Source organism: Bos taurus, chromosome 1, assembly GCF_002263795.3.
Source record: "Bos taurus isolate L1 Dominette 01449 registration number 42190680 breed Hereford chromosome 1, ARS-UCD2.0, whole genome shotgun sequence".
Classification (NCBI taxonomy): domain Eukaryota; kingdom Metazoa; phylum Chordata; class Mammalia; order Artiodactyla; family Bovidae; genus Bos; species Bos taurus.
Window position 1 is genome coordinate 116,959,724 of NC_037328.1, and position 15,498 is coordinate 116,975,221.

The 15,498-nt window shown below is 42.1% G+C and overlaps 1 protein-coding gene across 10 annotated transcripts in view; it reads right to left on the minus strand.

Annotated features, from left to right (window-relative positions):
- MED12L (mediator complex subunit 12L) overlaps positions 1-15,498 on the minus strand; it is a 362,689-nt gene that overhangs the window by 304,857 nt on the left and 42,334 nt on the right. For 8 of the 10 annotated variants that reach the window (XM_024990948.2, XM_059885773.1, XM_024990950.2 and 5 more), the window contains exons 5-6: positions 14,735-14,767; positions 11,466-11,625 (exon numbers count right to left, since the gene is read on the minus strand). In XM_024990948.2, coding sequence (XP_024846716.1) covers positions 11,466-11,625; positions 14,735-14,767 — 193 coding nt within the window. The remainder of the gene's footprint in view (positions 1-11,465; positions 11,626-14,734; positions 14,768-15,498) is intronic. The other 2 variants (XM_005201810.5, NM_001206505.2) reach the window with 1 other exon arrangement.

A 15,498-nucleotide genomic window follows, 5' to 3' on the forward strand; every position in this document is an offset into this window, starting at 1 on the left:
ACAGTACACATAACAGAACTATAAACATACCTCATCTGCTCTCAGTTTACCAGAGAGGAAGATTATTAGATAATTTAAGATAAAGAAATACTTTTTTAAAATGCAAAATCAAAACAAAAATTTCCCAATTTTTACTTAAAGGTTAGATTTCTTCAGGGCCCAGCTCATACTTAATTCTCTCAGAAAACCTCTCCTAATTTTTCCAGTCTCCCATCACTTCTTATAGGATTACAGGTAATTATGTTCTGACTATGGCTGTGTGTTCTGGGTATGCATCTTGTTTCCACAAAAATCCTTTAAGGCAGCCTCTTTGAAGGCAAATAGCACAGCCTCCTTTTGGTTAAAATTCTTCACAACATCTATTCCAATGCAGAGAATCTTAATATACCTTAAAAAAAATAATAACAGATCACTCTTTACTCAAGTGAAATATAACAAGCTCTCTGAAAACATTTTCCTGAGAAATTCAGAAGCAATCATGAGCAGACATTACCTCTGACTTCACCAAAAATTTAACTGATCATAAATACAAACACACCCAACAATAACCACCACTACCACATACCAGCATTTCAACATGGAACAGGCAGTAACATTTTTACTTTAGAAAAAGCTGAAATATGTTTCCATAGGGTAGCAATGCGGAATGCAGAGTTACACTGCAGCATATTAAACTTGATGAGAACTTTTAAAGGTTATAAACTTTTAAAGATATAAATCAGGAAAGTACAATGGCGCTTGACAGAGGTTAGGGGAGGGAGAGAGGGGAAGGAGGAGTTTATTTAATGAGTATAGAGCTTCAATTTTGCAAGATAAAAAGTTCTGGAGACCAGCTGCCCAACATCTTGCAGACAGTTAAAGACGACTGTACTATACACAGAAAACGGTTAAGATGATAAATTTGATGTGTTTTTTACCACAACTTTTAAGTCTCTGTAAATCTTACATAGCCAATTAACTGAACAGCTACACACCTAGAAAAACACAAAATTCTTCCAATTTTTGTTTCAGTCTTAAGCAGAAAGTAGCTGGCAGAATGAAAAGTAAGCTCTTGAAATATCATTTAAGGAGAACTAAAACTGTAATACATTACCTGAGCTCCCTTCAAATCTTTCGCACAAAACACTGTTTTTTACAGCAAGATATCTTCCAGAATAGGCATTAACAATCCAAAAACAGAGAGTAATAATTTGAGACTGAGATTAGGCTTGGCTGACTTTTTACTTATTAACATATCAAAGTTACACCTGCACATGTCTTAAAGTCCAATAGCTGTATATGACGTTGTGAAAAACAGCAGCCTACAGTCCATAAACTCCATTTTCCATTCTCCAAAAGCAGTTATTTTCAACTCTTTTATTCATTGTGCTGCTTTTGTTTACCATTTTATCTCTAAATAACATACTTGCTGTTGTACTTCCTGATTTTAAGCATTGTCTATTGGCTTCCTTCTACAGAAGATGGTGGAATAGTAAGCTCTCCTTCACCTCCCACCAAGATGTTATGTACTCACATATTTCCTTTCTCCCATCAAATAGATTTCAATTCTGAAGCTAGTATATGTTTACAGCAGGAAAACCAAATAAGTAACCAGGTCCTTGTTACTAAAAATCATTTCATTGTCCATGTAACAGATATGAGATCAATGTGAAGTCAATAATAATCTTTAATGTTAAAGGGAAACATTAGAGATAAATTGGAAACAGAAATAAAAACTCCCATGTGCATACACAGCACTTTTGTGTGTGCGCGCGCGTGCACACACACACACAGATATGTATATATCCATCGATGGACATGAGTTTGGGTGAACTCCGGGAGTTGGTGATGGACAGGGAGGCCTGACGTGCTGCAATTCACGGGGTCGCAAAGAGTCGGACACAACTGAGTGACAGAACTGAACTGAACTGACCCACCCACTGACACGGCTTAGATGCCATTGCACACCTCATAGCAATGATCTCTTCAGCATTCAGATCTGGCTTTCTAAACACCATTCCCCACTAGAAAGAAGTAGGGTTCCATACAGAAATGGCTGATTGCAGACCTGAGGCAGAAAAAAGTACAAGATGAGCCTGGGAGACTTTCTGTGCCCAAAAAGGAGGTGATCAAAGTCAAAGGGTGTCATGTCAAAGGATACAAAAGAGCCCGAAGCATCTTCTACTGGTCACCTCTGGACTAAACACTAAAATGAACAAGTATAACTGGTTGTAAAATGCTGAATGAATAAATATCAGTAACTCCATAAAAATGACCAAATATAATTTTTTTTAAATCAGAAAAAAAATTAGAAAAACTCATTTATTGAAAAGCTAAACATGCAATTGCAACAATTCTTACTCTGAGAAGTGATAATCATAGGAAAAGAATTTAGGATTTACTCTGCCTTTTCAAAAAAGAATTATGATTTATCACAGGTGGTGAGGGATAGCCCACTCTTACAGAAGAATGGCAATATCTAACCATTCCCAACGAAATGATGGTTTTGAACTTGATTCATCAATGGATGCTAAACTTCCAGGTGAAAAATTACTGAGGAATGGGAAGGTTTCAGGTGCTAAAGCTGTACCCGTAGGTCCTGTTCCTTCTACTGGAGAGTGGCTTTCAACAGACAGCCAGAGTTACATCACCGATTAAAACCTATCTTTCATGCCTAGGTAAAGTATGAATTTAATTATGCTTATACAGGCACATCTGTCCAGGCTTTAGGGTTATTTTCATAGTAAACAAGGCGGATACCTCCTTAATGACAAATAAAAGAAAAGCCACACGTGAAAATGTGGAGGCAATCTTGAAACTCAAAGCTTGTCCCTGGAATCAGAAAAAGTATACACCATCTTCAAGGACCCGAACTGAAAGTAAGCTGGTTGGCTTAGATAAGAAACCAGACTGTCAATTATGTGTTTAGCAGGGCTTATTTTTGCAGTCCAAATGGCTCAGTGAATATGTCACAAATTAATTACCCACTGAGCAAGAAGGGGAGCTGTTTTTTCTCTGTTTTGGGGAGATGATAAGGATAGTGGTTCCAAGAGTACAGTCAACCAAGAGAAGTTTCTCATCCAACCCAAACGCCCAACCCAACAAAACCTCAGGGGTACAGAGGAAATGACTGGGGTAAACAGAGCAGTTCCATGGGCAGTTTAACCACGAAAAATTTTAATCTTCTTCTAATCTGCTTCCCCCAAAAAAGGGCCTCATGTCCATGATACATCTTGTCACTTTTCACCATATTGAACACCCAACATTTCTTAGCCAGAATTAGAGCTGCCCATCTTGCAAGCAATTTCATCTATTTTCACTTCTTGAGCTCCCTGGGCTAAACATTCTGCTCTGCCTGCTCCCAGTGGCATTCATGGGAACAACGGAGTTCTGGTTCCTCTGATGCTGACCACAGCCACTGAGTCCTGCAGCCTGGGGTCTCCCTACCTTTCTCCTTAACAACACTTAGCCCCCCTGGGGCCCAGACCTGCAACATCCACACAATTCCTCCTGCACCCAGCAACCATCAGGCCACAGTGGGGAGGAAAGAGCAAACATTTTCTAGTAGGTCCACTCTGTCTGTGCCAGCACGTTACTTAACTTCTGAGGCTCGGCTCCCTCATACGCAGAACAAAATAATAAAATCTACATCGCAAGCGTGTTACGATGATTACAAATCATGTCTGTAATGTTCCCAGGACAATATATAAAATAATTAATAGAGACTAGCTAGTAATAACTGTGGTCCTAGTGCAGACTAGTTACAGTCTATATTCACCGGCCACTCACTATGTGGTGGACACTGTTCTAAACCAAGTACTGACTCAGTTCATCCAGAAGATGCTATCAGTTACGCCCATTTACAGACAAGAAGCCAAAAGAGAGGGTTATAACAGTAACAGTAATGAAAAGTCCTTCCACGGTTCCCCATCACCCCACTCCAGCAAACACACCAGCCTTTCATCACAGCCCCATGGGTAACTGACACGCCAGGTGAACATAAACCCTGGCAGTTCCACGTCAAACCTCTTCCTCTGCTTATCTCATTCTTCGGCCAGAAATGCCCTTCTCTGCACAACAGCCCCCAACCCTACCTCCCCGCCACCCCCCACCCCCAAAAATCCCGCTTCTTCCAAAACTGCACTCAAATGTCACTTCCCCTGTGACCTCCCTGGGCTTCCCAAATCCTCTGGGACTCCCTCTGCATTTTATTCGCGTCACTGTTTCCTTTCCTTCCTCCACTGTCTGGACTGTTTGGCCATGTGCCCCCTCCCTCTGCTGTAAACACCGAGGGTGCAGGAACCACACTCTCCCCTCCGTCCCCACTGGCCAGGCACAGTGCCCAGTAGAAGCCTCAGAGCAGAGTTAGGACACGTGTGTTGAGGGGCTGCGTGCACACGACACATCAGGGTACTCCTCTGTGAGCTGGGGGCAAAGCACCTCTCTCACAGGGCTCCGAAATAATAAATGAGAGTTGGGAGAGAGGAAACATAGAGCCTGAGCAATGTTCGCTAAGAAATGGGGAAGACTGCATCACAGCCACTCTAGCTACCCCACGGAGGACCGACTGTTCTCACACGACAGGAAATACCGTCCTGGGGCCTGACAGCAAGACAGGGAGCAATCCCAAGGCTGGAAAGTTCATTCTCCCAGCACACGTCGGGAACAACAAAGTCCCACTTAACACAGGATTGAGAGCGGTTCCATAATCTCTCCAGAGATGCTGTTACAGAAACAGACTGAGAGAGCGAACTTTTGGGTACCAGGGGGAAGGATGGGAGAAGGAATAGTTAGGGAGTTTGGGAAGGACATGCACACGCTGGTGTATTTAAAATGGATAACCAATAAGGACCTACTGCATGTATAGCACAGCAAACGTTCTGTGACAGCCTGGATGGGAGGGGCAGTTTAGGGGAGAATGGATACATGTATATATACGGCTGCGTCCCTCTGCTGTTCACCTAAAACTACCACAACACAGTTAACTGTCCATACCCCAATACAAAATAAAAAGTTCAAAATAGGGGGGAAAAAAGAGATGCTGTTAACAGTTAATAGCAATAATGATAGTAAATACTAGATGTATATGATGAATTCATAACCATTAACTCAGCAACAATAAGACTGCTCCTTATAGCAGGGGAAATTCCTGCACATAAACAGAGAAGGTTCTGTGTTATTTACTGTAAAGTCACATTTCCCAATCTGTTCAAAGATTTTAATTACATAACTGTAAAGTTTCACTTTTTTATTTTTATGTATTAGCTATCCCATTTTAAATGCTTTTCTCTGGTGAACTCAAAATATTTAAAATATTTAAAAACAAAACTCCATTCAATTCTAAAACATATTTAAAATCAAATATGTATCATGCCTGGTGTTTTCCCGCAAGTCTGTTAACACTAATATCTATGGGACAGCATTTTCTAAACATCATGTCCACCTGTAATCTTTTTTTCAGGTCTTGTAAAGAAGGAGAACTAGTTTCTTCTCCCAAGCTTACCTAAATCACTTCTATTTTAAAATCTTGGTCCCATGTGGTGCTAGTGTAAAGAACCCACCTGTTAATGCAGGTGACATAAGAGATTCAAGCTCAAGCCCTGGACTGGGAAGATCCCCTGGAGGAGGGTATAGCAACCCACTCCAGTATTCTTGCCTGGAAAATCCCATGGACAGAAATGCCTGGTGGGATCCATTGGGTCCCAAGAGTTGGACGTGAAGTGACTTAGCACGCATATACACTCTGATGTTAGGATTTGTCCTAAATGCAGTTTTAACCACGAAGCATTTTAATCTTCTTCTAACCTGTTTCCCCAAAAAAAGGGCCTCATGTCCATGATACAACCTTTGACCCCCTTGAAATTACACATGAAACCTCACCCAGAAACCCAAGGCCCCTCTCACTCCCTGTCACTTTCGGGTACAAACTACACTGGATACCCCTTTGCCCTCTGCAGTCTCCCCGGGGTAGAAACTCACTTCATCTACATCTGAGATCTGTAACTCTGCATAATGACAGTGAAGATTTCTGCATTGCTACATTTAAAGAATTTACACACAGGTCTGCTCCCTTGTTGCTGTTAGCCCACTTAACTTTAGGAAAAACTCTCTTCAATAAAATCAAACAGCAGTGCTTTATAGCTCTGTTCCAGCGCTGAATGTAGGAACTGAAAATAAAACATATGTTTCTATTACAAAGGAATAAAGGCCATTTCTACCGAAAACACTTTACAAATCCGACGAACGATCATCAAGACAACAGAAGCCATAAAACCAATGCCAGAAAAGGGTGACACTTGACAGTCAATCTTGCCCCAAATGTGCTGAACAGTTCTTTTCACCATCACAGCCAGAACACAGACACTATTACTGCAAGTTAATCTTCTGAAGTGTATGCAATTTAATCCAACTCAACACATATATATATATGTGTGTATACTTGCTTGGCTGTACAGCTTACTTGGAGTGTGAAAGTTGCTACATTATGGCTATGTCTACACAGCCAAATGCTTCCAAATACACTGTGTCATTTGCTTATAGAAGCTGAAGAAGGTGCTGAAGACAAAGTGGAAAGTGAGGGGTACCAGGTGCAACAGAGGGGTGGCAAATCAAGATCAGATATTTGAACCTGTGTGCTCTTACCATACAGTGTAGTATAAATAGTACACTACTTAAAACACAGGTAAGAATAAAGAAAGAGCAATCGGATATTTACCCAAATCACTTCTTGATTACAAAGGATAAGAGAGCAAGTTTTCAGGGGAGAAATCTGGGAGACACCATCTCAAGGTTATCACCACTGGTCCCAGGACAATGTGCTGGGAGGAACTGAAACACTCACAGCATTGCCTCTGAGGTGTTCCCACCAAATGTGCATACCATGAAGCTGATCACGAGTAACTGGACAAATACAAATCAGGGGACTTCCGACAAATAATTGGCCTATCGCCTTCAAACATGTTAAGGTCACAAAAAAGAAAGGCTGAAGAGCATGACCATTAAAGGCTATGTGGACTGGATCAGGGTGGAGGGGACCCACAGCTGAAGAGACTAAGGACTTTACTTTCAAGTCACCCAGCCACAGAGCAGCAGAGCCAGGACGACTACAGCCAAAAGCTCTTTCTGAGATGCTGGACCTAAGAGGTTTGGGGTGAACTCCTAAAATTCATGCATTTTTAAAATACTTTTAGCCTTAAATGCTTATTTTTAAGATCAATACTCTACCATGAGAAAAGGACAGTGGGCAACTTTCACAGATTTAACATTCACACTTTTTAGTACACATAAATAATAAAAAAAAAAATGCAATGCTTTGTAAATAAACTGAACTGAAAAACAGAATCATGTGTGTTATGTGGTTTAAGAAAAATGAGAAAACCCAGCTAGTGGGTGAAAGGTGAACCGAGGCAACTATCTGTTGTGGTTGTGCAAACAAAAGAAATTTTGGCGGGGGTGGGGGGGTGCGCTTTAGAAAATAATCCCCACCCCAAACCAACTGGTTACGTTGGTAAGGATATTAATAGTAAAAGTAACGAATCTGGGGCTTCTTTAGTGGTTCAGTGGCTAAGACTCCAAACTCCAAAGCAAAGTGAAGTTGCTCAGTCATGTCCGACTCTTTGCGACCCCATGGACTGTAGCCCACCAGGCTCCTCTGTCCATGGGATTCTCTAGGCAAGAGTTCTGGAGTGGGTTGCCATTTCTCCAGGGGATCTTCCCGACTCAGGGATCAAACCCAGGTCTCCCGCATTTCAGGCAGATGCTTTAACCTCTGAGCCACCAGGGAAGCCCTAAGCAACAAAGCAAGGGGCCAGGGTTCAATCTCTGGTCAGGGAACTAAGATCCCACATGCCACAGCTAAGAGTTCATGTGCCACAACTAAAGCACCCAATGAAGACCTGGTGCAGCCAAATAAATAAATAAATTTTCAAAAAGGTAACGAATCCAACAAGAAGTCCTTGATGTTCTGAGCTAGACACTGGAGCCAGACATTCCTCCATTTGGCAGAAGAAACCATACATCCAGGTGATACATTTATATCTGGGGCCCCTAAAAACATTCTTCATAAAAGATGAGAGTCTATCAAATTTTAATTTATCCTAAAATTGTTTTACATTTCATCTGAATCATTCCTCCAAAACCTTTTTGTTTTTTTGGTTTGTGGTTGTTTTTTTTTGGTTTTGGTATTTTTGCCTTTCTGTGATTTTGACAGTTAAAATCAGGAAAACATGAACAGGAACAAGTTATCAAAAAATATGAAGAGCATCTAAGGAATGGCAGAGGAGTCTCTCCGTTATAGCCAGTGATGCTGAAAATTTCAAGAATTACAAATTGGGGCAAACAAGAAAAAAAAAAAAAAAAGCATGTATGCACTACCTACCCGCCCCTCCCCCGCTGCCACCACCACACACACACACACACACACACACACGCCTCAAGCCTAATTATTCATTTATTATTCTTAAGCACTGCTGAGCATCTTCTGTGTGCCAGGTACTGCCCTAAGATACCAAGCACAGAACATATCTGACAAAATATCTCAGGAAGGAACAGTACAGTTCAGAGTCAGAAGTAGGAGGTGATCAATTAATTAGAATATAACAAGAGCTATGAAGAAAAATGAAGCAGGACAAACAGACAAAGTGACAGAAGATGACATTCTGACTGCGGTGGTCTGAGAAGGCTTCTCAGAAGTGCCCTCTGAGCTAAGCTGGGAGTAGGGGGATGGAGCAGGCCCGGGGGACAACGGAGGATGGGAGGGAGAGCGGCACCCACAGGTCAATGCCTGAGGCCACGGCTTGCACACAGGCTGCTGCTGCTGCTGCTGACCGAGGCTGAGAGAGACAGGCGGCCATGAGAGGACGCTGAGCACAGGTGTAGGCCATGATTTATGTCCTAGCAGGGCCACTCTGGCTACAAGTAGAAAATTGTCATTAGAGGAGCAAGAACAAAAACAGGATCAGCTACAGGCCCTGCAAGAAACAGGGCAGGCATGGGGGTGGGTTGGGGAGTGGGGGTGCTTTGGGCCAGGGTAGAAGCAGTGGAAAGAGGAATACATAGTTGGACTCTGGCTGTATTTTAAAAGTAAACAGGATTGCGGAGGGAGTGAATGTCGAGTTCTGAAAGAGAAAAGCCCAGAAGGACTATGTCTTTTACCCTATCCACCTGGTGACTATGTACAACATTACTGAGGAGAAGTCGGCAGAAGGAGTAAGTTTAGGCATGGTAGGAAATTAAGACTTTCACTTGATACACATCAGGTTTTAGATGCTAGTCATCAAAATAGAAGTGACTAGTAAGCAACTAGATACCCAAGCTGTTGGGAGAAGTATTAGCAAATGCAACAGATACATGCAGAGACACATATGAGAGAGAAAGGGTAGAGAAGTAGAAAGAACTGCACATACATGTGTGTGTCTGAATGAAGAAAAGCTCAAGAAAACATGGAAAATGTGAAAAGAAACAAACATTGCACTGTATCTACTTCAGCACCATTTGAAAATGCTGCAATGGAAGGTACTATTCTAGTAATTAAAGAAAGGGGAGGCATTTCTTCAGTTTCCCCCAGTAAAATAATAAGCTAATAATAAAAAAAAAAAAGTAGGGCTTGTCTCGTAGCTCAGTCAGTGCAGGAACCCGCCTGCAGTGCAGGAGACCCAGGTTCAATTCCTGAGTCCGGAAGATACCCTGGAGAAGGAATGGGCAACGCACTCCAGTATTCTTGCCTGGAAAACCCCATGGACAAAGGAGCCTGGCAGGCTACAACTTCGAGACTAACCCACCAGTGAAAAAAATTAGATACAGAATGAATAAAAGAATACCGTGAAAACAACACTCAGAGACAACCGTTGGTAACTTGGTGAATTATTTCCTCCCATTGTTTTCTTGATATTTACCTACTGACACACAGACAACACAGTTTGGTTTTGCTTTCTAGATATAGTTCATTTTTGCTGGTTATTCTGACACACATGAGATAATGCTAAACTCCATGAAATTAGGCCATTTTTTTTGCTTTGTTTTGAATCTAGATTTCCGTGCTTTTAGAGTATCTTTACTCTTCAGTTCACCAAGGCTCCCTCAACCTCTCCAAACACATCACACCCTAACTCACTCATCTGGGCTGCTGCCTGACATCGGAAGACATCTGTCCTTTCCATTCCTGCTGCTCCTCAGAGCTTTGCAATTGGGGTGGGAGTGGGGTGTCTGTCTTATAAAACCATAAGCACATTTCCATTTCACGAAGAATTCTTTGTAAACCTAATCTCTCAATGGAGTCTTTATGTATCATCCTCTGTGCACATTTCTAATGTGGCATCAGATCTTTTATAAAGCATGTTTTAGCACTGCCTCAAGGAGTCACTGTCTAGTCACTCAAAGAGTGGAAACTGACTGAAAACCGCTTCTCTTCAGTTCATTCAACAAATGCCCACCAGAGCGTGTGTGTGCGCGCACGTGCACACAGATGTGAGGGGATGACAGACACAAAATCTTAAAAGACAGTTTCAGACAGAGAAACACGCTGTGAATAAAACAACCACCCGTGAGAACATAACTGCAGGAAGGTGAGAAAGAGAGAGGATGCTATTTATCTGGGTGTCCCAGGAAAAACCTCCTCAGGAAATGACACTCGAGCAGAAGCCTCAGTGGAGCAAACGAGGCTGCAGACACCCTGGAGAAGAACAACCCAAGTATGTGCCAAGCTGCTCCAGTCGTATCGGACTCTTTGCAACCCCATGAACTGTAGCCCACCAGACTCTCCTTTCCCTGAGATTCTCCAGGCAAGAATACTGGAGTGGGTTGCCATGCCCTCCTCCAGGGTATCTTCCTGACTCAGGGATCAAACCCATGTCTCCATCGGCTCCTGCACTGCAGGCAGATTCTTTACCACTGAGCCACCAGGGAAGCCCCACAATCCAAGTACAGGGAAGAAGAAAGACAGGGGCCCTGAGAAAGGAAGGAGCCTGCATGTTGGAGGGATATATGGAAGGCTCTGTGGCTGAAATGTCACAGGAAGAGGGGGCCAGATCATGGATGGCCCTGCAGGAGAAAATCTGGATCCTTATTCTCACTGTGATGAAAAACTACCATAACGTTATAAACAGGAACATGAAATGGTATGATTTAGGCTGAGCAAACAGCGTGGTGGCTGTGGAGAGACTAGAATGTAAGGAGCAAAAATAAAGGCAGGGAGACCAGTTAAAAGACTGTGACCATTCTCCAGCCAAGAGATGGGGTGGTGGAAGCACAAGTCAGTCAAAGTGGTGGTGAAGTGTTTAGGACACATTTTGCAGCTAAGAGCAACAGGACGTGCTGAGAGAATTGGGAATCTGTGCCTGAGGAAACAGAATCAGCCCCTATCCACACCGCTAATGACTTAGCTTCCCTAACGGACCTTCTCAGTACTCAGCTCGCTGGGCTGGGTACAGGAGGTGCAGGCAACAATGACTTACAGGATAATTTAAAATGTATCACACTGTCTCACTTACCCAAATTGGGATCAGTGGCCGGACGTTTCTTAATTTTCGCTTCAGAAATAGCAGAGTAATAGGCACACGTCATCTTGATCAGCCATGTTGCTCGAACCATTGGCACTGAATACTTCGCTAAATATGCAAAAACATCTTCTTTTTTACTAAGGATGGGAACCTAGAAAGAAATAACATATTTATAATCATCCCATATTATATTCATCGCTAGGCCAGCCTAAAGAAAGGGGAAGTGAAAGAGACTCTTAAGTCCATGCTGACTCTGACAAAGTTATTCTTCATGGATTTTCAAACAGCACATATGGTTTTTAAAAAATAATAAAACATTTTAAGCAAATTTTAATAAAAAATAATTGACACTGTATGTTTAGTGCACTGGTGGGACAGTTTTATCAGTTGTGCTTTCTTATTTATAAAAACAAATTATTTTCAAGCTCTCAGATGCTGAAAGCTACTCCTTGCATCAACAATAGAGGGAAATAATTTCATGACAGTCCTCCAAAGAGTTTAATCTCAAAATTGGAAAGGACAGATCATGAGAAAACTTATCCCCACTCTATATCTTATTGAAGGGCATTTTTGTATAAAGCTTTCCAACTGTAACATTTCATAAGAATGAAAATTTCCAGAAAGCTTCTAAAAGAGCCTTTAGCCCAAAATTTTAAATAGAGGCTAAAATGATGGCTCAGTGAATCTGCCTAATAAACACGGCGCTAGAAATAGCTGGGTAATTAATTCACTGGTTGAGAGTGGGCACTTGAGGCAGTTAATTATTTCTTCCAGACCACAAAGGTACTATTTAGCAAATTAGTATCCCAATGTACTGCTGAATGGCTTGCAAGAGTTAATCCGGTCTTGTAGAATTCCTCATAAATACCCTAGGAAGAGCCCATTAATCTATACGTATCTATCCAATTTATGAATACAGGGTAACACAGTGGACAAAGGGCACGTTGGCTACAACGCAGCAGTTTGGGAAAATTGAGATGGAGAAGCAGGCGTTGTCCCACTCCCAGCCCCCAACAGCAATGAGTACCTCTGTGTTTCATTCCTGGCCCTAGTCTGTGTGATTAAACCCATCACTCCCAGGCCCTTCATGTATGAATGAGATAAACTGACCCTGTCTACTTCACAGTAGGGTGAGGAGGATAAAGCAAAAAAATTACATTTATCAAAATTATGACAACTTTCGTTGTTGCCAGTTCCAAAGATTTCTTCATGCCCCCCAAAATATTCTCAAGCCACGGACTCTACCCACCTAAGAAAATTCTGGAAACCACAATTATAAACATCACTAGCCCTGGTTTCTATGTCCCAAAGTCTTGCTCAATTTTTGTCTTGAAAAATCAAAGCTTCAAACCAGCTAATTTATTCATATAGCATGGCATTTTTCTTAGTTAGCCAGTGGCTTAGACAGTGGATTTTTTGCATTATACATATGTTACAAACTTGACAACTCACAATCTTGGTACAGTGTAATCCTAGAATTAAAAAGTGGTTTTTGTACATAGCCCTTCAAAACAAGATATCTTTTGTACCTGGTTCTTCCCAAAGAAACTTCAAGCTGCTCCCATGATGAAGGAAAGCTGTCTGGCTGGACCCTGAGATGCAGTGTGTCCATAAAGTGTACTTTATGGTCAATGTAACAGACTTCTGACCGTGTACTATTCCTGCCATGGTTGCTGACTTTAGAACGTAAGTCCCATGACAGAGGCAACTACATCACACACCACATAACTAAAAAGGAGGTGAAAGGGACACAGCCTAAAGCTGTAAAACGTCCTCTCTGTGGATAACGGTGAGACATTTTAACAAGAAAATGTCCTGAACATTTAGCTTACAAGACACATCTTCCAGGGAGCACAAGGCTTGGGTTTACTATCACTTAGGCGGGGGAGAGGAAAAGCACAAGACCAGACTGCTGTATTCTTCACTAGGACAGACAGTAATCAGGGAGTTAAATTTTAGCTGTCAAGGTCAGGTTCCCCGCTAGGTAAGATGTACCAAAAGACTATATATCATATATAAAATCAAGGCTTAAAAATAAGGCAAACGCAAAAAGTAAAGTTAGCACCTCCATAGAAGTATTAACAGTAGTATCTTTATAGAAGCCTAAAGGGTTTCTTTTGAGCAGCAACTGACAAGAAGGAGTGGGGGGAGGGGTACATTTTGATCATGCGAAACGTTTAGATGAAATAGCAGGCAAAGCTGAGTCTTCCATGAACAGCAGCACAAGGCAAACCTGCAGCTCACTGCCCTTGCTGGCAGAACCCTAACAAAAACTGTTGGCTCAAATCAAGGGTTTTGGAATTCAGAAGAACATATGTGAAGAAAGTTATTTAATTAAGGAAGAAAACACATTTTGATGGTTTTGTCAAATTTACAGTTTGGGCCAACTCAGGAAGGAAAATATGTTTACACTGACTGAAGTATGACTTCCTGCAGAGATGGATTCCATTTTCAGCCAAGAAACCATCTGACTTCAACTTGTAGCTGAACCCAGGCAGTCACCGGGCAGCTGTTTGGTTTCTGAATCAAGCTGGAATTGCATCTATGTACCAAAAGAAAAGTAAGACACCTAGCACGTGGTGGTCTTCCACTGGCCAAAGGGCCACCCTTGAATCACCTTTCTCTTCGCAAGCTCCTTACCATCAGCATCCCGTTTGCTGGGTAGTGATAGAGGGAAATTCCTGAGACCACAGCAATCAAAGTCACCGGAAGTGAAACACATCATTCCTAGTGAGCTGTGCCAAAGGCTAGAAGGATATATCCCCAGAAGCAAGAAGTCTCCTTTTCCAAATCTAGCTATGACCATGGTTGAATTAAGAGGCCTTTTGTAGGTCACTGATGACCTTTCTGAGGCTAAACACATGGGGCACTGTGGAGCTTTACAGCAGCAGAAAACCAGGTCTGGAAACTTGATCCCGTCCCACACAGGAAACTATTTTGAACTCTAGATCAGAGCTGGAAGATGACTCAGGATCTTAACAGGAAAATGAAGGTCTTCTGTACTAAGCCACCTCACAGATAAATATCAGAAATTAACAAGATGTATTTAAACTTCCTAATATGAAGGAACATGTGGAGAATGCCATTTTCTACCCAATTCTACGGAACTGTCACCATCTCAGGAGGATGAAATGCTGAGGAAGGGATGGGACGGAATGGCTCTTGAAATGCCCAAGAAATGAATAAGTCAAAGTATATTCAATGGTTTCACAAAGAAAATATATTTTAACTTTGCAAAGAGAATTAATGTCAGGGCTTACCTGAGGGACACCTGACTTGGCCAGAGGCAGCTCCTAATAAAGAGAGAAGAACAGTGGCTAATACACTGCACCACAATTCATCGCCCTCCATAAAGATGAGAGGCCACTACACCCCTTAAAGCAAGGGCATCAATTCCTCACCAGTACTTGCCTGCAGGAAATATCCCCAAAAAATACATTCTAAAAGCTTACAAAAAAGGCAAACCTAAAAAGAAAGACATCAGGCTGGCTACATAGGAGTGGAAGGTACTAACCCACATGGAGGGTATGAACTATTGGTAGAAATACATCAAGTATTGAAGGATGGCCTTTGACTTCTGTGGCCTTCAGATACAATTCACACACCCCTGTGGGCCCACGTGGTAAATGCTGAACAGTGGAAAAGAAATGCTCTGTGGTTCAGCCTGTGTTGAGACAGAGGCACTCCCTGAGTAGCAAGAAGGGGTTATGCTGATGATTGCGCTTTGCAAGGACTTCAGTTGCCTTTAAGCACTAGCATCTACGAAAGGCAACATGATGCTCTGACATTAGGGCAAAATGAAGCCAATGGGAGCTACAGGCACTATTTTCAAAGAGTTGCTTTAGAAAACAAACAAGTAAATACACAAAGGAGCTCTCCTCTCACCTGAGCCTGCACCAAGCCATTCGTGAAAATTTAAGAATGGAAAATGGGCTCTCCTGAAACTAAAGGGTTTCAGGGGAGATGAGAAAGACCTGGGAATTATTTGAAAGGTATGTAAGAAGTCAGAGATCAAGACTAACAG